Raw genomic sequence first — 18,646 nt, forward strand, 5'->3', positions numbered from 1 at the left:
TACAAATAGTTTTCTTCGTCAAAATTCGTTTACAAAATAATTCATTATGTTTGATCGAGTATGCGTGGTTCAAATTTGTTAATGTGATTGAAACCATCCAAACGTCAAACGTAATTTTAAATAATTCAATTCATCGTGAATGAGGAAGAAGTTCCAGAAACTATACGAAATAAGGCCAATCTTGTGATTTAGTAGATATTGACAATTAATAATTGACGTTTCTAATTTTCAATGACCTGCAAATATTTGTTTGTTTTGTCATTACGTATAAATGAGTTACTATGGTGATACTACTTTATGCCCGCGTATCAGATATAAAATGTGCTATGATAGGTTAGTAAGACATAAAAATATTTTAGCAACTTTTGGAGGCTGCAGGGAGTAAAGGAAATAATTACACCCCTCCCTTCTGCTGCCTTATATGCGCGAGGTTCATTTGGTACAATAAAACGCTGTGGAAGTGAATCTTAACAATTACTTTCTCTATTTGCCTCAGGCACAATCCCTTCAAAAACATGGATTTTAGTAGACTTTGCGCTCTTTGTGTCTGTCTGAGTCACAAAGGCTCCGGAACTATACCACTTACAGACTTGATATTGGTGTCACAAATTAAAAATTATTTCATATTTGTTAAGGCATGAAATGTCCACAGAGATAAAAGTGCACTATTCGCCTCTTGCTCACACGCAGCGCAGCGGCCCGTGTGGCGCAGTTCAGTTCATGCTGGACTGTGGTGCTAAAAGGGTCGCTGGTTCGAATCCGGGTTTGGGCATGGATATTTGTAAATGTATGTTTGGGTTGGTAGAGCAGCCTTGGCTGAAACCCCGCCCTCTCAAAAATAAGGCAAAAATAAAAATTTCTCCCCCTGTTCCAAATAATATTTGGAGTGTGCCTCTGCCAATTTGTATGGATTTGCAGTAAAAAAAAATATATACAACAATAGTAATAAGTAACATTTAATCAACAAATTAAGACTAACCTAAATTAAACATCTCTTTCCATGACAAACTTTCAACTACAACACCACCATAAGGGCAGTGTATTAATGTATTAGAAATAGATGTGTCATTTCTAATTATTTTATAATTATCATCTTCACTTAGTAGAACTGAAATGTCCTTGTTTATTTCCAGATCTTTTGCAAGTATTTTAAAAGTTGAACTTTCTAGACACTCATTAGAAAGTTTTAATTTTAAGGCACCTTCCTTAGTCATTGTAATTTTCGAATCACCTTCTATTCTGGCAATTTGTATGTTTGCTTCGCCCCTTTCCATACAAGCTTGCAGGTTACCATCGAAACTAACTGAAAGAACAGTAACACCACACAATAGTTATAAAAAGTATATGGTTACCTAGGTTTACTTTTGCAGTCTCGGTGCAAACGATGTGACAATTTTTATGCACATTATGTAGGTTCAAATATCCACTTTCAGTTGTGAAATGTGAATTGTTGCAATATGATGACATTGTATTAATATTGCCACTAGCTGTTATAACCGATAAATTAATGCCCAGCAATTTTTCGGTTGAAATATCCTGCAAAACTCAAAAAGTAGGTACCTATAGCATATGATAGAAAAGGAAAGAACAATAGACACCATTTTTCACCAATGCCATTATGGATACATACTGGTACTGCCTTTATTTTGGCATTTATATAAAACATTAACTTTAGAACCATGGACAATTCAATTACTCATCATTTTGGCTAATGGTTACTTTTAGAATAACTAGATTAGTGAACAGTCAACTTACACCATTCTTGCCTGTGTGCAAATGAATGTCCGCTGCTTGTAAAACTGTTTTGCAAGTTATATTCCCAGCTAAACTAGTCAATGATATATGTTCACAATACAATTTAGAGACATTTATGTTTCCGTTGCCAGTCTTAATACCAATTGTCTTTCCGTTGAAGTTTTTGAGTGTGATATTCCCATTCTCGGAAGTAGCATTTATACCTAAAATTGTAGTTCTTTCTGTATAGCAATTAGCAAGCTAGGAAGAGTATAATACTTACTTGCTTTAATGGGGGCCGCTATTCTACATATCGCATGTGACGTTTCATCATTAGCAAAAAGATTAAGTCCATGGGCAACACGTTTATGTTTGATGAGAGGTTGGAACTGCTTATTGCTCTCTATTCTAATAATAACTTTATCACAATTGGGATAATTGTATAAATCTAAAGGCTCTAATATAATGTTATAAGGAAGTGAAATGTTTAAACTACAGAAGGGTGTCACATCACTGAATTCCTTCTCATAGACTGTATACAAGTTACGAAGCACAACCTTGTGTTGTAAAACAAAATGATCTAGTTTTGTATTACAAAGTATTTTCTTTATTATTGCGAACCTAAAAGGTAACCATATGATTATAACACGACTTTTTTTATATTTTTACTTACATTACATTTGTTTATTAGCAAAATACAAAATAGGTTAAGTTATTTTCAAACAAACAAAAAGGTTGCATTCAGAGAAACATACAACCATTGTATAGTGTAGAAGTAGGCTAACGGATTCAAAAGAGAGCGCTGATAAAGTGGTGGTACCTAACGGTATTATGGTGAACTAAAACGGATAAATTGAAGGTTTATACCTGATCTAAATGAGAGCATAGATGAGAGTCACGGTAGATAACTATACTCTAATGACCTCGTTACAAGAGAGCCAACACTTCTAAATGGCAAAGATAATACCATTTTACAACGGTAAGTATGCATTCACTGTATTTACAGACGCCATATTAGAACAATGGGTTGTATTGTCTGTTTCTTGGCCTTGTGTAGGTGTATTCTGTATCTTATAACACAAAAACATCTTTTAAAACTGTCAGCTTTATATAGAATGGTACTTTCAGTTTCAGCCTGACGATTTACCGTTACTTTTTACAGAATAATTCGGGAATTTTAGATTCTGTTATCAGGAATCTAAAGTTTTGATACTTTTAGTAGTACTTGATTATAGTTTTCTAAATATACTATTTTGGAAAAGTGGTTGTGCAAAAAAACCAGAACTCCCATAACAACACACAGACACATATTGAAATAGAAACGCAGACGATTAAAATATTGAATACTACATCACCAAAATAAAATGTGAAGTACATTTTCAACAATAATTTATATATATATTTTCAAAAAAACGCAAAAAAAACACGAAAATTGATGATTTTCGCCTCCTTTTATGAATTTTCTAGACTAAGAGGTAGACCTAGGCTACCTTCTGAGTATCTACGTTGTAAGAAATTTCACGAGGAGCATTTTCAGCTAAAAATATTTCATCTAGCCCTAAAGGTCGCGATATATTTGCAAAAAACCGCAAAAAACCACGAAAATTGGTGATTTTTGCCTCTTTTATGAATTTTCTAAGCTAAGAGGTGGACCTTGGCTAACTTCTGAGTATCTACCTTGTATGAAATTTCACGAGAAATATAAATATTTCATCTGGACCTCATAGATCGCGAGATATCAGCCATAAAGGGCGAAAACACGGTTTCTGGGGGGTGTTGGGGTGGCTGGAGCCTTTAGCACAGGGTCTGGGATTTTTAATATGTTGTTTCTTACACCTAACTGAACATATTCCACCAATTTTTTCTTTTCCACCTCAAAATGTCAACAACAAATTACAACATTAAAAATACCTACATGATGCACCCGCTTCCCATATAAAATGGTGGAAGTGCCGCCATTGCTATCAACTCACCTTGCCGTGACTAGGATTGTGTAGTGCACGGTATAAATAGTGATATTGAGTTGTGTTATATTATGATCGACTCTTATGTGTTGAGAAAGTGAGAGCCCATGGGGAAAGGAAATAAATAAAACTATTAATTTTGTGCGCCTGAAAAGATCCGAAAAATTTTATTCCGAGAAAGGCCTTGGTTCCTCAAAGCAAACCTGAACCAAAAGCCAGGAAAAAAGATCCAGCAAGAAAAAACCTCGCGCGCACATAATGCAAAAGTAAATCAACTTCAGAAATAAATACAGAATCACACATCGTTGAACAATGAAAAATCAGGTTAGGTAATCAAGACAAATTAACAGAAAGCGAGATGGCAATTATTTTTTGTTATTATGAATGGCTATTGTATGAGCAGTTATTTTTGTTGCGATAGAATTTTTCTGATTCTGTTGACTGCGCAGAGCATACTTGTGATGGCCTCGAAAAAAGGTTATACCAACAAACATTAATTGGATTAACGAAGGGAACGTTCGGACTACTATTGAAGTACCAGAAATATTCTAAAATACATGTGCTTTCTCAGTTGCTTACTCTTTGACAATTTGGAGAACTATTTCTATGTTAAAAAGCGCAGTGCACAAGAGGTGCTTACAAGAATGTACCATTTTCAAGGGGACTGGTTGGAGTGGCATTGACGGAAAGCCATAATCTTAATTAACGAGTGTATAAATAAGTTTAAGTATGAAGTTTATCTGCAAATGATTCATCTTCATTATCCAAGTGTAAAACGGTTTAAGTTTCGTTTTTAATTCCTTTACAATACCATCCACATACACTCTGTACACGTTAGTACATTTAATTATGACAAAATAGTAAAATTTTTAATAAAATACTGATCGGTTACAATTTAGCTACATAAAATTACTGTATATCACATAAATATGCGAAAATTGCGAGATTTTTTACAAAAAATTGGACTATTTACAAACAAAAAATCAAACCAAAACATTTTATCTTTCACATTTTTAGTATCTCAACTGCATCTGATTCATACAATCAAAGCATAAAAATATTGTACTTATTTTCTTTATTATTATTCAAATTGAATGTTGTTTGCACACCAGAAAGAAAAAAAATCTGAAACTTTAAATTTGATGAAGTAAAAATTTATTATTACTAAATACTTCTGTATCTAATGGAACTACTTCGTGTCAATAAAGCCGAGTGTCAACTGGGGAAGGTATATTTATTTTCTGGTTTGTTTTTACCAATTTCTTCTGCTTCTTTGATAGTATCAGGAAGATGGGTGTTTGCAGTTTCTGGGAAAAATAGACTAAATACCCCAGACAAAAAGGCCATTGTCGCAAATAGAATAATTGGTAAAGGTTTCCATTGTTTCTCCTAAATGCAGAATATATTAGTATACTACAACCACAAACACCCTGCGCTACAACTAAGTATATTCATACAACGTACCAGTAATGGCATTTGAGGTGCAATCATAGATCCCACACGACCAAACATAGAGCAAGTTGCCATTAATGAATGCCTTAAAGGAGTTGGGAATATTTCACTAGTAATTATGTAACACACTGCGAATGCAGCAGTTCCTGCGCATTTTCCTATTAGAAACATCAATAATCTTAACCAATGCAAATCTGCAAAGTAAAATGTTGATTACAATCGGTGATACAGCATACGGAACTACTTACCCAATGGCACAAAATTAAATGCAATGCAGGCAAGACTTGTCATAATTAACATAGACGATTCACAAATTCGTCTTCCCAATTTGTCGACTAGAAGGTACACTGCTAGGTAGCCAGGTATTTCTGCTAGCGAGGTTAAGATAAAGTCTAAGTATGGGTTACTTGATAAGGCCACTGAGTTTATAGTTAGTCCATAAAAAACAAAAACACATGAGATCCAACAAAAGCAACAATTTAAAAATCTTAGACATAATCGCCAAGATTTAAATAAACTTGTGATAGGATACGTTTCAGTGTTTGATGAGTGATCAGCTGTACATAACTCGGTAAGGTATTCATTTGAAATAGACTTTCCATTTACCTTAGCAACTTTGCTTAATATTTGTTTCGCTTTATTAAATTTTTGTTGTACTAGTAACCATCTCACTGATTCTGGAGCTATCCAATAATAAAACAGCAGAATAAACGAAGAAGAACATAATACTTGAAGAAATGGTCTAAAATATATTAATGCATTTAGAAGGACAAAAATTGTATTTACCTCCACTGCGGTATGCCCCACGCTAGACCGCCTAGTAATACTTCTCCTAATGCATACGAACACGAAATAAGAGTACCCATTAAGACTCTTCTTTGTGGCCCGACAAGTTCCACTCCTTCAATTTTTTTTGAAAATTTGCATTTTATTGTTACTATTAACACTTACCTAGTATGTAACCACACGTATATGCTCCAGCTCCAAATGCCGAATCCAGAAATTCAAAGACACAAAAGAAAATATACGAAGGCGAAAATGAACGAATTATACCAAAAATACCCGAAGATACTATGGCAACAATTAATGTGGTAAGACGTCCATATCTAAAATCAAGATGTGAATAATGTTATTTATTTAATGGTGTTATACAGTGTTATATGTTTACCTGTCTGAGAAAAATCCTGCTATGGGTAGTCCAACAAATTGTCCAATACTGTTGACGGTGCCCACTAAAGTTAGTTTCCACAAATTCTCGTCACACTGAAGATCAAACTAGAGGAAAGTGGAGAACGAGTTAATACACAAGTACTCTACAACAAACCAAGTGTGTTTTACACTGTGGTACGTATAAATGTTGCCTTTGTAAACAAATGAAAGTTAAGTGAAATCTTACAATACTGACTTTATCTACCATATCTTTATCTATATTATATATATATATATATATCATAGATTTTGTTGAATGATGAAAGCTACCAGCCTTAATGAACACCCGGTATTTTGGCGAACTCAAACGGGTGCTTCGTTACGAGAAATTGTAGGTAGTTCCAGACCTATGGATTTTTGTTAGGAGTGAGAAATAGAAGGTAAAAGTTATGACTTTAATTTGTAGCGCCGTTTTAGCCAACGATAAGGAAATCAGTAATTTTGCAGATTGTAGCCGGGTAGAGATATTTAAATTATCTTTGCAGCATCTGAAAGCACTTTTCCGGGACGCGATCGGTGTTAACTGAACTACCGAATTTCGGAGTTTCAACTCGGCCATTTAAGTGAGTAGGTACCTATAATTAACCGTACCTAGTTAATTAATTGTGTTGCAGTAAACTTTACCAAAATGCGTAGTGTTTGGTATTGTTGGAAGCGCTATTAAATAACATAGGGGTCTTTTTTTTCGTATTTTTGAACGTAGAACGTCAACGTTGGCAATTTACCGCACCGTTTAATTTTAAAGGTAAACGTTTGGCACCTTTCTTTCCGTTAATTATAAAGGAGGGATTTTGTTCTATTTTTCGGCATTGTGTTTTCCACTGGATACCGTCAATTATTTTATGTATTTTTTGGTTTTGGAGTTTTGGCCATCTAATAAAGTGCTGCAAGCAGATATGTTTGCTGCGATTACCCGGTCGTTAAAGTCTAATTGTTTAATTGAAAATTGTTTTTGTATTTTGTGTATGGATACCGTTTATTTGGATTACAATTCCGGAACATGTAATGTAAGTAATTAAGTTTTAATTTTAGTCTATTTTTAACAATTGTTTGGTTTGTTGTATCATTTTTGTGTGTGGGTGTTAGAATTAAATCACACTTTTCTAATTTTCCCTTAATTTCCGTGTGTTTTATTCTAACGATTCATTTCTAATTCAACTATGTTTTTGTTGGATGCTCATGCTTGCCCAAGGTCCATTTTAATTATTCAAAATTTTGCAGTTCGGTTTGGAGTTTAAGGTATTTGGTCTAATCCACTATCTGTTAGAAGTTAACAGGTTAACTGAGAGTAGAGTCGAATCTCTCCTATGTATTGGGGAGGAGTTTTGTGCTGGGATAATAAGTAAAGTAAATAGCTAGCTAGGTTTTTGTTAAGGTGCTTTGGGTACAGCCATTCTAGCCTACGGACCAGTGCCCACAGCAATATTTGTGGGAAACTTTATTTTTGTTTTGCTTGAACTAAGGGCCTGGTCCCACCAAAGCGACGCGATGTAGCGACGATGTATCTTTTGTGTTTAACTGATGGTTTATATACCCCGTATACCCACCAACGCTACAGCAAAGAAACATCTAAGCTGCGTTTTTAATGAGAAGGAAAATTAATATCATGGCGCAACATAAAAATGAACAGCAATTTCATGAAAAACTTGTAGATATGCACTGGGTGCCTATCGAGCTCCTTAGCAGCAACGAATATTTTATTTTTTTGGTTTCTTGCAATAAAAGCATTTTCCATTTTCTTTTCATAGACTTTCTAGAATGTTTTCTATTTCGTAAGCACCAGGTGCATCGCAGTCACATCGTCGTTTTCACTTGATGACATTTTTCACGGTAATGTAGAAAACGCGTTGCTTTGATGGGACAGCTTCATGTCGGCTGCTTGTACCATGTCGAAATCGTGTTGCTATTGCGCCTTTTTGCTACAGCGCAAAATGCTTTTTTTCCGATAAGAACGACTGAGCGTGAATCTATTTTGTCTACTAGGCTTAAGGCATATAAGTTTATACAGAGCAGTCGGCTCCCTTTTTACTAACTTCAAATTGAGGAGGAGTTATATTAGTGGAAGTGGGATACACAATATCACAAAAACGAAAAGATACCTATTTCGTGCATCTTGATAATGACTGAGAGAGTCAGTACAAAGGTTGGTTAATATTTATCAGCAACAATGATACGTCCTATCAACAATATTATCTTATTTGTGCACGTGTGAATTCCAAGGGTTTTATTTTCTCATAATTCATTTAGCACTTCCTTTGACGTTATTTAATTATTATCGAAATTAGCGGGATGTTCTTCATACGACGGGGCGTATGTCCCTTAGGTTAAGGGTTGATCGGGCAGCTTCATTTTCTCAAATAGAAACCTAATTATTATTGCATTCTACATTTCTACATCACAAAATAATAACATTAATACACGATCTGAGGTAACAAAAATCAGTTAAGTCCTAGATGTACTCACAATCCGTGAAAATATGCGAAAACACATACATGCAGTATACTAATTCCAATGGAAATAAATTAATTTAATGCAAAGTTAAAGTTACATTACACGTGCCAAATTATATTAGGTACTAATGTCGACGATCGATGTCGAAACTTACCTGTTTTGGCAATTTCGAATAATAATAATAATATCATTTATTGCCATAGATTGTAAACAAGTAGGTATAAATGGTGCACAACTCTTTGCAGATAAAGCGCATTTTTTTTAGCCGAAATAGCTTTTGTTTTGACATCACCAATGGATATATTTTTTGCAGACGTCTCAATCGCCCTTTGTGAGTACCTTCTTCCGACAATCCGTTCTTGAGGTATAAAGGAATCAAGGGAATATACCCGATCACGATACGAGTTCGAGGAGAAGGGCTATGGGTGGTAGAAATTAATTCCTTTCGTTGAGACCTTTCATTAGAGTACTATGAAGGCTAATTAGTTCCACTCCCCTTCCCCTCTGCCCCGTACTTTGATAAGAGGGCAGAAAGAAGGGCAGTAGTTGGGGCACACCTTACTGCAACAAATTCCAGAACTCTAGGACCACTCCCCTAGAAGTCGTTCGAAACGGCAGAAGTGGGTTCGGACGGACAAAACACATTTTTTTAATTTTAAAAAAATGCGCTAAAAATTGAAGTACAATTCAAATCAAATAAAATCCATTAACGGGCTCCCGTTACACACCTCTACTCTCACGCTAACCCTCGCAACACTCCACTTTACGTTTTTGTTAAAGCAGCTGCTCGCAATACCCACGCTACTTCATGAAAGTCGTTTTTCTACAATTAGAAGAACTTTTCTAAAGTTGTATTTTTTATGAATGTAACCATTGAATAAAATCACCTTGGAATGACGTGGAAGGTCGAGGTCAAGGTCACCACCGGTTAACCCCCTGGGAATTATACAACGTTTGTGTCAAACTTATTTCCAAAAAAAAATATCTCATCAAGTTATTATATCGTAATAAGATAAATAAATTCGTTTTTTAAGGCCAATTCACATTATCGGTCAGTTCACGGTCCGGTCAATTATTGTAGCGTGTATTACTATGAACATGTTCTGACCGTCAAATGTGAATATTCCTATTGAAATAGCATGTTACAATATTTTGAGCGGCGCATGAGCAGAGCGTCACCTGAGTTATTGTATGAATTCCCTTTATGGAAACTAAATCCATAAAGAGACACTCCCATGAATCGGAATACTGTAACTAAAATAGATGCATTTAAAACTGTAAAATTGATCTCAACTCTCAACTTTACGCTTGTATTTCCTGCACGAGGGTCAAGTGGCCTGTCCCAAGGGTGGGCCTGGCAACATCATGTTCTGTGGATGTGATTTATCCTGATTATCAATCGATTGATGCTACAAATCATCTACCTATTCATTATTTGAGATTAATGACTTCTGAACTTGAAGACAACCAATATACAAATTGTTCTGTTACACCGTTAACGTGTTTTATTTTGTGTTCCGTCCCTATAACTATATACTCCAACTACAAGTCACTGTGTTGTTGACAACTACCCTAATTAGGTCCGGCTTTCGACATTTTGATCACCTACCACTTTGTGATTTAGAATTTAAATGAGATCTGGTTAGTTCTAGAGAGAAGTAGGCATTCTAGTGTCCATAAACGTTGCCGTGTTGATTTTATTTCCGTGTTGCTCTAGTGTGAATTAAGCGTAGAATCTGCGGTTTAAGTGTAGAGGTACAACAATGTTGTTTTTTTTTAATGAAATAGTAGGAAGCGGGTGACAAGCAAACTGAGTCGAGTTACACAACGGCACTGCCTATTCTTAACCAATATTTTTGTGGTTGACTGTGGTCATATGAACCAGTTAACGGGACTAAAACCTGACGACGTCAAACAAAAGGAATCCTTTCATGGTTAAGACTTATTTATTGTCGAAAGCTTTTTATACGTTTTTGAATGTAAACTTAAGTGTTTTGTGTTAGTTATGAATTATGCACGACAAGTGTAAACACACAGTAGCACAATAGATCATATTACTTATTAACGAGCTCCTAGCGAGTTTATAATTGGCGGCGAGGGGTGAACCACTGGTGAAGTATGGTGTACAAGTGTGAAGTCCGTGAAGTTCATATGAAGTTTTTGTGAAGTCCATGAAATATTGGTGAAGTTCGTGAAGTACTGATGAAGTCCGTTAAGTATTAATGAAGTCCATAAAGTACTGATGAAGTCCATGAAATTAGTGAAGTTTAAGCGAACTATTGGAAAAATGCATGAGGTTGTGGCGAAGTTTATAATCATATCCGTTAACAAAAATCGTACGGTAGTTCAATTCACGGTCGTCACCACTAAGTAAAATTCGAGGTAATATTAAATAAATTTCTGCGAAATAAAACTGAAAGCATAGATTAAAAAATCTATGCTGAAAGGTAAGTTTTTTATCCGCAAAAGTATGGCATTTATTTATGAATGACTAACTATGCCCATTTCTACAAAACAAAAGGACAGTTACACAGGCGACAGACGCCCTGATGAGACAGCGACTCATAGACGTACTGATAGTCCTTGCGTCGTAGTTATGTGTAGGTACAAAGATCGTAAATTGTTTCCTTTTAAAAATTTAATAAATCCTTTCCTTTATTATCATCAGGTTCAGGTAGCTAAATAACACTTATTAGGTACCTATATAAAATAAAATCGACAGACGGAAAATTTCTCATGTGGATAGCGGCTTTTGTTTTCCTTAAATTTCAGCACCCTCCACAACTTAGTACATCAGCCCCTTCCAAATCAAGTTTCTGGCCACGCCATTGAGTTATTTACGACTACAATGTCAATCCCAAAGAAGAATTGAACAGCTTTATATGGTATAAAGAGCCAGATATCTGTTAATAAGAGATATATTTTAACATGACCCATTACATTAATAGGAAGTGAAAGAGCCAGATATCTGTTAATAAGAGATATATTTTAACATGACCCATTACATTAATAGGAAGTGAACCATTTAGTATAACTGCATAGGTATAACAGAAATTTGATAAGAAAAGCTTGTAAAATAACAACTCCTGTGCAGATAAAGATAAAGGGCCATTTTTTAAACCGAAATAGCTTAGCAAATGGTTGGGTTAGAAGGTAGTAGCATGTTATCGATATTTACTTTCTTAGTAGATGATTGATGGGAGGACATTGAAAATCCTCCGACACCCCCGATTGATTTTGCCTTTGAAAGTACTTTCCTCCGATTAACCGTTTTCGAGATAATCGCTCAATGGATATATTTCTTTAAGATGTCCCAATCGCCCTTTGTGAGTACCCTCTTCCAACAATCTGTTGTGGAGATATAAGGGAATATATCCTTTCGTTGAGACCTTTAATTAGAATATCATGAAAGATAAAATACGCCCCCCCCCCGCGCCATGAACTGAACTTGAAAAAGAGTCGCGCGGTAACGTTATAGTTTGTGCAAACCAATTTATTTCGATGAGACCATGAAAGGTGGAACGGGTGTTTACCCCCGTCCCCCCTCCCCATTTTCAAAATTTTTACTGCACCACTAAAGCCATGCGCCAATTGATTGCCGTATGTAAAAGTAATGCACGTTTTACTTTTACTTTCAAAAACAGCATCTCAGGAAATAATTGATGGAGGCCACCTCCCTTAAGACAGCGAAATTTGATTGCCGTGTGGCACACCTTCAAGGTATAGGCTACATATTGCAAAAAATTCCAGGACTCTAGGACCATTCCCCTAAAAGTAGTTCAAAACCGCAGAAGTGGGTCCGACGGACGGGCAAAACTCAAACAAAAGCAATTTTTTTAAAAATTTCTTAAAAAAAATTGATTCATTTCAATTTCGTCTATGTACTTACCTCTATGTATAAACAAAGTATGTTTTTATTTTACTTTATATTACCGTTTCGTTTTTGTTATGCCTCTATTATCATTTATATCAATACATTCTACATCTTTTACTGCTTTGAGTGCTTTACAAGAACTCTAGAAAAAAGGATGGGATTTTGTCCATTGCAAAATATCAGTGAAATTCATAAAGTATCAGTGAAGTCCGTGAAGTTTTTGGTGGAATACATGAAGTGTCGGTGAAGTCCGTGAAGTTCGGTGAAGTATTGATGAAGTCCATGAAGTATTGGTGAAATACGTGAAGTATGAAGTTTGGTGTACACGATTTTGCCTAGCGATTTACCCCTCGATTGGCGGTGTCTGTCCTGTCCGTCCGTTAGCACGATATCTCGATAACGAATGGATCGATTACGATCAAATTTAGTAGATGGATTATTTATCAAATTTGTAGATCGGAGTTCGTGAATTGGCAATGTATCCCAAAAAATAGCACACATAGGTATGGCCTTTGGGGAAGTATTGATCAATTTATGTAAAATGCGCTGAAGTTACTCGTCTTAGGGCGAAAACCTTTTTACTTGTTTAATTAAGCCTTAGGTGTAACTGTAGAGGATTCATGTTGAATTTGTTCAAAATCAATTGTGCCCCTTGTGAGACTTACTGTATACCGACCTACCTAATGTGAACAAAAGATATGGTCTATTTTCCTATAATACGTAGCATAAATTTAATAATGACCGTTTGTTTTCCTCAGTTTTCACAATACCTAACACATAATAACATAATATGATAATACGGACGAGTATTTTTTTGTAATAATCTTCAATGCGTTGAACAGCAATTTAAATATGGCTTACACATTAATTACTAAACATTTTTTGTATTTTACATCGCATATTATGTAACGCTTTATTTTTACAAAATTCTATTATTTTGCCCTCCATGCGTGTTAAATAACAAATGTCAGCTTTCTGCAAGGTCCTAGTGCTAAAGGCCAACACGGACGGGACGCAACAGTTGCGAGCTGCCTAAAAAAAGTTACCGTTGAAGACGTTTACCTGTAATAAGATATTTCAATGCCAATTTCTGAGCGCGAACATTACAAAGTGCCCGTTTATTTTTGGGTTTGTCGCGAACTCACAATATAACTAAATTTAGGGCTTCATAAAAACGCTCCTCAATTAAATCGTATCAAGTTTTAGTAAGTTGCCAATTAAACCATTATTAGGTAGCACCAAATGGTAATTTTATTTTCAAAATTTAATTTGTGTTTTTTCTAGAGCCGATTTTATGCATTATAATCAAATCATTAAAAACAGCTCGATAAAAGTAACGTGACAAAAGTAGGTACATGACGGACCAATAAAATAAGCCCTTTGTATTATTTGCACACAAAAATATTTGGCTACAGCTCATCTAACCAATACTTATAGAATTAATAATCAAGCAAGTCCATCCAAATCTGGGGAAGCGTCTAAAAGTCTACTCTACATAAAGCCAAACAAACTGAAAGAGTTCACTGGTATAAAACAAATGTTATCAGGTTACACAATAAATTGTCCAATAAAATGGATAAACGATCAGAATCTGTAAGATTTCACTTAATCGGCTCTCTAGTAGGTTTGCACTACAAGAATACCCAACAGACTAATTTTACAAGTACCGGGCGATCAAAAATGAGTAGCGGTCGAGTCGCATTTGGAATTTAATTTAAGTACGTTTTCCCATTTAAACAAAAATTCCAAAGGTGACTCGATAGCTTTGTTTACAAACAAATGCACATCACAGTATGAACGGTAAGTTTCAGAATTGTGCCAAAATATTGTACCTAGGTATATGCATTATCCTCGGCATTATCGTTTATCAATGTGGGGTCGAGTGGGGCATTGTAATCAAGATACGAGTACATTGCACTTACACCTAACACAACGGCAATCTAGAAAAATTTATATCAACAAGCAAGATCATTAATATCTTACTCGTTATGTAAGATAAAAATAAATCTAAACATTTAAATTTAATTGGTGAAATAAAGAACTTTGTCCCTATATTTAAGGTAAATTAGCTATAAACTTTGCATTGTTCAATTATTTTAGATTAAGCATTTTGCTTCAATAGTATAATAAAATAATTATTGCGTACTTACATCATGCAATATTGTGGCTTCCCCGTTTACGTAAACATAATCATTACATCTTTCCACGATACTTCTATTGAAGTCCAGATAATTGCATTCGCTGCCATTCAGGTATAAAAATCGTGTACATTTCGACGGTTGATCATGTACAAACGGAATTGCATTTTGCAGCCACGTTTCAGAGGGTGATGATTCACAGCCGGGTACCTCACACCTGAAATACAAAAATAAGTTAAAAAAGTAATCGTGAACGATTTGCATTTTTTTTAAGATGCAACTTCTGTAAATATCCGGCCACAAATATGAAACATAGCGTTACATAGGTGCCATTCATTTTTGACGTACTACTTCAATTTCAATTTGTAAGAAGAATTTCATTTCAATGCTTTCATAAATAAGAAAGTTGGCATTGCGCATGCGCAAACCTAAATTTTGAAACTGGCGTTTGATTTTCCTTTATTCCAAGTGCCTATCTATCAAATTTCATTTAAATAATTTTATAAATAAAAAAGTTTGCAATTCGGTTTATCAATGGTCGTGATGCGAAAAGGGCACTGTGAATTTAAATTGATTCAACTCAACTTTAGGCATTGCGTATTGTATGGCTAAAGCTATGCCCATATTGAATTTCATGCAATTCAGTTCATAACTAACGGAGATGTCAAAGCGATCCGACATTTTTAAACGAAGTTATCGTTCATACGGACAGATAGATGAACAGACAGACAAAGGAACAGACGGACAGACCAGCAGACACACGACACACAGCAATACAAAATTATAAACGATCCTAGGATCGTTAATAAACGGCAAAAGTGTAAAATTATGGAACATGTAAAAAATGGTTTTTTGGTTTTTTTACAATAACTTTTTTTGTAAGCGGTACAGAAAAAATTCCTTCCTTGGTGCAAGCCTGGACACCATAACGAACCAAATAGCAAAAAAAGTAGAACAATAGATAGAGAACTAGTAGCATCTCAACGAACGAGCGGACGGACGGGCGGACTGACGGACGGACAAAGTGGCCACAATAGCGCATTTTTTTAAATATTTGTGGAAATGCGCTAAAAATGTAATGCAATATAAATGTGGATTGTCATTGTAATATTGTAATGTACAAGTAATTGAATAACTTCTTTAGTAACCATACCACAAAATTGCCTACTCCTTCGATCATTGCACTGAATACTAGCATGCCTTAACGAGAATTTGTTAAATTATGGTTTCAGTAGCAGAGAGTATATACGTAAAAGTAACACATTACAAATCCCCTATATGATTAACAAGTTAAAAAGTAATCGTAAACGATTTACAGAAAGCGCATTTCCACTTGCATTCATTTCCCATTTGTAAGATTTGTTGAAATCTGTTGAAATCGTAAAAATCCGGCCACAAATATGAAAGATAGCGTTGCGCATGTGCAATCCATTTTTGACGTGCTACTTCAATTTCTGTTTATAAGAAGAATTTCATCTCAATGCTTTTCTACATAAGAAAGTTGGAACTGCGCATGCGCAAATCTAAATTTTGAAACTAACGTTAGATTTTCCTTTGTTCCAAGCGCCTATGTATCAAATTTCATTCAAATACTTTTATAAATAAAAAAGTTTGCAATTCGGTATATAAATGGTCGAGATGCGAAAAGGGCACTTTTGGCATTGCGTATTATATGGCTAAAGCTATGGTATTGAATTTCATGCAATTCAGTTCATAACTAACGGAGATGTCAAAGCGATCGGACATTTTTAAACGAAGTTATCGTCCACACGGACAGATAGAGGGACAGGCAGACAAAGGAACAGACGGACAGACCATGACCAACAGGCAGACAGCAATACAAGATTATAAACGATCTCTAGGATCGCTAATAAACGGCAAAAGTGTCAAATTATGGAACATGTAAAAAAACGGTTTTTTGTTTTTTTTACAATAACCTTTTTAGCAATAACCGCAGAAAAAATTCCTTCCTTGGTACAAGACTCGACACCATAACGAACCAAATAGCGAAAAAAGTAGAACAATAGCTCTTAAGATAAAGAACTAGTAGCGATTTAACGAACGAGCGGACGGACAAAGTGGCTACATAGCGCATTTTTTTATTTTTATAGAAATGCGCTAAAAAGTAAAACAATGATAAAGATCTAAATATCTAAAATTAAATATAGCGAGCCCAATGAGACAAAGTAGCCACAATGGCGCATTTTTTTGTGGAAATACGTTAAAATAGTGGTGTTTATTTGCATGACCCTAAATGCATGAGATGAGATGGCCACTGACCAGTCGAGGCTATTGATGCGACACGTCACGTCAGTATTGATTCTTAAGAGTACCTTACATTAGACACTAACAGTGTGTTTCAATACAAAATTCGGGTCGATAGTATTTACCATTAATTAATTTCCCTTTGATTAATGATCGGTTTAGTTTATTATGGCGATTATGGTTTGAACATTCTCGTGAAAGTGTAATTTTCTAGCGCGTAACAAATCTATTTATTTTTTCACAAAATAATTGAGAAAGCAGTCTATGTAGGTACTAAGGGCCAGTATGACCGGTAATTTCATACCTTTTAAACTGCCGCCGCCACTGTGCTACAAAAAAGGTACTAAGGTCAGTAGCAACTAGCAACAGATAAGATCCAAAAAAACCTACCTACAAGGCGTTATAAATATCTACTTTCAGAAGGTCAATGATACTATCACCGACACGAATTCACCCGGTTGACATTTATCGTAAAACTAGGAATGCGATGTTAAAATACATTTTAAAAATAGATTATTTACCTGTATTGGACGTTCCTTGCGGTAAAAACGAAAGCAGTGTGAATAGCGGAATGAATAATCACAGCAATTGAAAATAACGTAACGGTAAAACACTGGTATTTACCCAACTGACCTAAATCGCATAAGATACTATCCAAAGATGGATGACTACTTGACATAATTAATATTGTAAACAAATATTCGAAAATAAGCACGCGTCCGTCCGAACACGATTACACTTTCTCCTCTACTAAATTGAAAAACTTTTGCTGTACATCTAAAGTAGGTACCTAATATATTAAATGCACATCAGTTGGAGATTTTATGGCGTCTAGTAATTAAAAACAACACTATTTTTTACTCGCACATTATTCACTCCCAACATGTCATTCGAGTAGAGTTCTAAATCGCGAAAACAGATGCTTAACAAATCAAAAGTAAATGTGTCAGTACAAATAAACTTTCAAATGAATGAATATACGAACTGCTGATTATATAGTGAATGTATCGATAATATTATTTAATCACCACGAAAGGAATACCGCCACTTCACGTCCGGCCGTAGAGTAATGTTGAGTTGGGATACATCTTCAGTTTCTAAGGGTTTTGGTGAAAATAGCCTTCATGGACAATAAACTTCAAGAATAACGACATTTAATGTACCTTGTTTATTATGCATTTAACAACTAGCAAAATAACAATCAGTCGAGAGAATGATCAATACGATTATAGTAGATAACCTTAATTAAAAGCCTGTACGCAAAACGGCAGTCTCAATAGAGAATCAAAGTTCACTTTATTTTGAAAGGTACCTGCGTATGAGCACGTGTGTACCCCGTATTTGCAAGACAATGAATAGTAAACAGATTATGTACATATAATTAAATATCTAATTTATGCGATGCCTACCTTGATTAAGACTGATTAAAAATTATTTCTAACCTTGAAATTGTGACGTTACAAAATATAAGCCTAATAATTAAATTAGAATATTTCAAAAACTGAGTGCGATTTTTTAAATCAAATCAGCCGCAGACAGACGAACAGATTCTTACGCAC

The 18,646-nt window shown here is 35.0% G+C and overlaps 2 protein-coding genes and 1 long non-coding RNA gene across 5 annotated transcripts; 1 reads left to right on the plus strand and 2 right to left on the minus strand.

Moving 5' to 3' along the window:
- Window positions 1–943: 943 nt before the first annotated feature.
- LOC116164952 lies at window positions 944–3,383 on the minus strand. 2 transcript variants are annotated; one of them, XM_031479210.1, is made up of 5 exons: window positions 2,413–3,383; window positions 2,018–2,355; window positions 1,756–1,958; window positions 1,353–1,536; window positions 944–1,303 (listed from the first exon to the last, which is right to left on the minus strand). In XM_031479210.1, coding segments are annotated over exons 1-5 (1,056 nt in total). In that variant the 5' UTR covers window positions 2,415–3,383; the 3' UTR covers window positions 944–974. The 2 variants fall into 2 exon arrangements, with proteins under 2 accessions (XP_031335070.1, XP_031335069.1); XM_031479209.1 differs by having other exon boundaries at window positions 2,408–3,383.
- Window positions 3,384–4,568: 1,185 nt separating this feature from the next.
- On the minus strand, window positions 4,569–18,302 carry LOC116163436 (solute carrier family 22 member 3-like). 2 transcript variants are annotated; one of them, XM_031477344.1, is made up of 8 exons: window positions 17,609–18,297; window positions 14,835–15,039; window positions 6,319–6,425; window positions 6,102–6,256; window positions 5,937–6,051; window positions 5,399–5,892; window positions 5,163–5,344; window positions 4,569–5,087 (listed from the first exon to the last, which is right to left on the minus strand). In XM_031477344.1, the coding sequence occupies exons 1-8, from the start codon at window positions 17,764–17,766 to the stop codon at window positions 4,914–4,916; spliced, it is 1,590 nt and encodes a 529-aa protein (XP_031333204.1). In that variant the 5' UTR covers window positions 17,767–18,297; the 3' UTR covers window positions 4,569–4,913. The 2 variants fall into 2 exon arrangements, with proteins under 2 accessions (XP_031333204.1, XP_031333205.1); XM_031477345.1 differs by lacking the exons at window positions 4,569–5,087; window positions 5,163–5,344 and having other exon boundaries at window positions 5,508–5,707; window positions 5,757–5,892; window positions 17,609–18,302.
- On the plus strand, window positions 17,005–17,613 carry LOC116163437. The gene is made up of 2 exons (XR_004143742.1): window positions 17,005–17,435; window positions 17,508–17,613. It is a non-coding gene; the product is annotated as an uncharacterized LOC116163437 (long non-coding RNA).
- Window positions 18,303–18,646: the final 344 nt, after the last annotated feature.

Source organism: Photinus pyralis, unplaced genomic scaffold (genome assembly GCF_008802855.1).
Source record: "Photinus pyralis isolate 1611_PpyrPB1 unplaced genomic scaffold, Ppyr1.3 Ppyr1.4_LG2, whole genome shotgun sequence".
In the NCBI taxonomy this organism is placed as follows: Eukaryota; Metazoa; Arthropoda; class Insecta; order Coleoptera; family Lampyridae; genus Photinus; species Photinus pyralis.

Coding starts and splice junctions, on each gene's coding strand:
- LOC116164952 (XM_031479210.1), bottom strand. Junction 1,959..2,017: donor AGCGGCCCCCATTAAAGCAA/GTAAGTATTATA, acceptor CTACAATTTTAG/GTATAAATGCTACTTCCGAG. Junction 1,304..1,352: donor GACTGCAAAAGTAAACCTAG/GTAACCATATAC, acceptor CTGTTCTTTCAG/TTAGTTTCGATGGTAACCTG.
- LOC116163436 (XM_031477344.1), bottom strand. CDS start 17,766: ATGTCAAGTAGTCATCCATCTTTGGATAGTATCTTATGCGATTTAGGT. Junction 6,426..14,834: donor AAGCCACAATATTGCATGAT/GTAAGTACGCAA, acceptor ACTTTCCTCTAG/TTTGATCTTCAGTGTGACGA. Junction 5,893..5,936: donor TGGGGCATACCGCAGTGGAG/GTAAATACAATT, acceptor AATATATTTTAG/ACCATTTCTTCAAGTATTAT.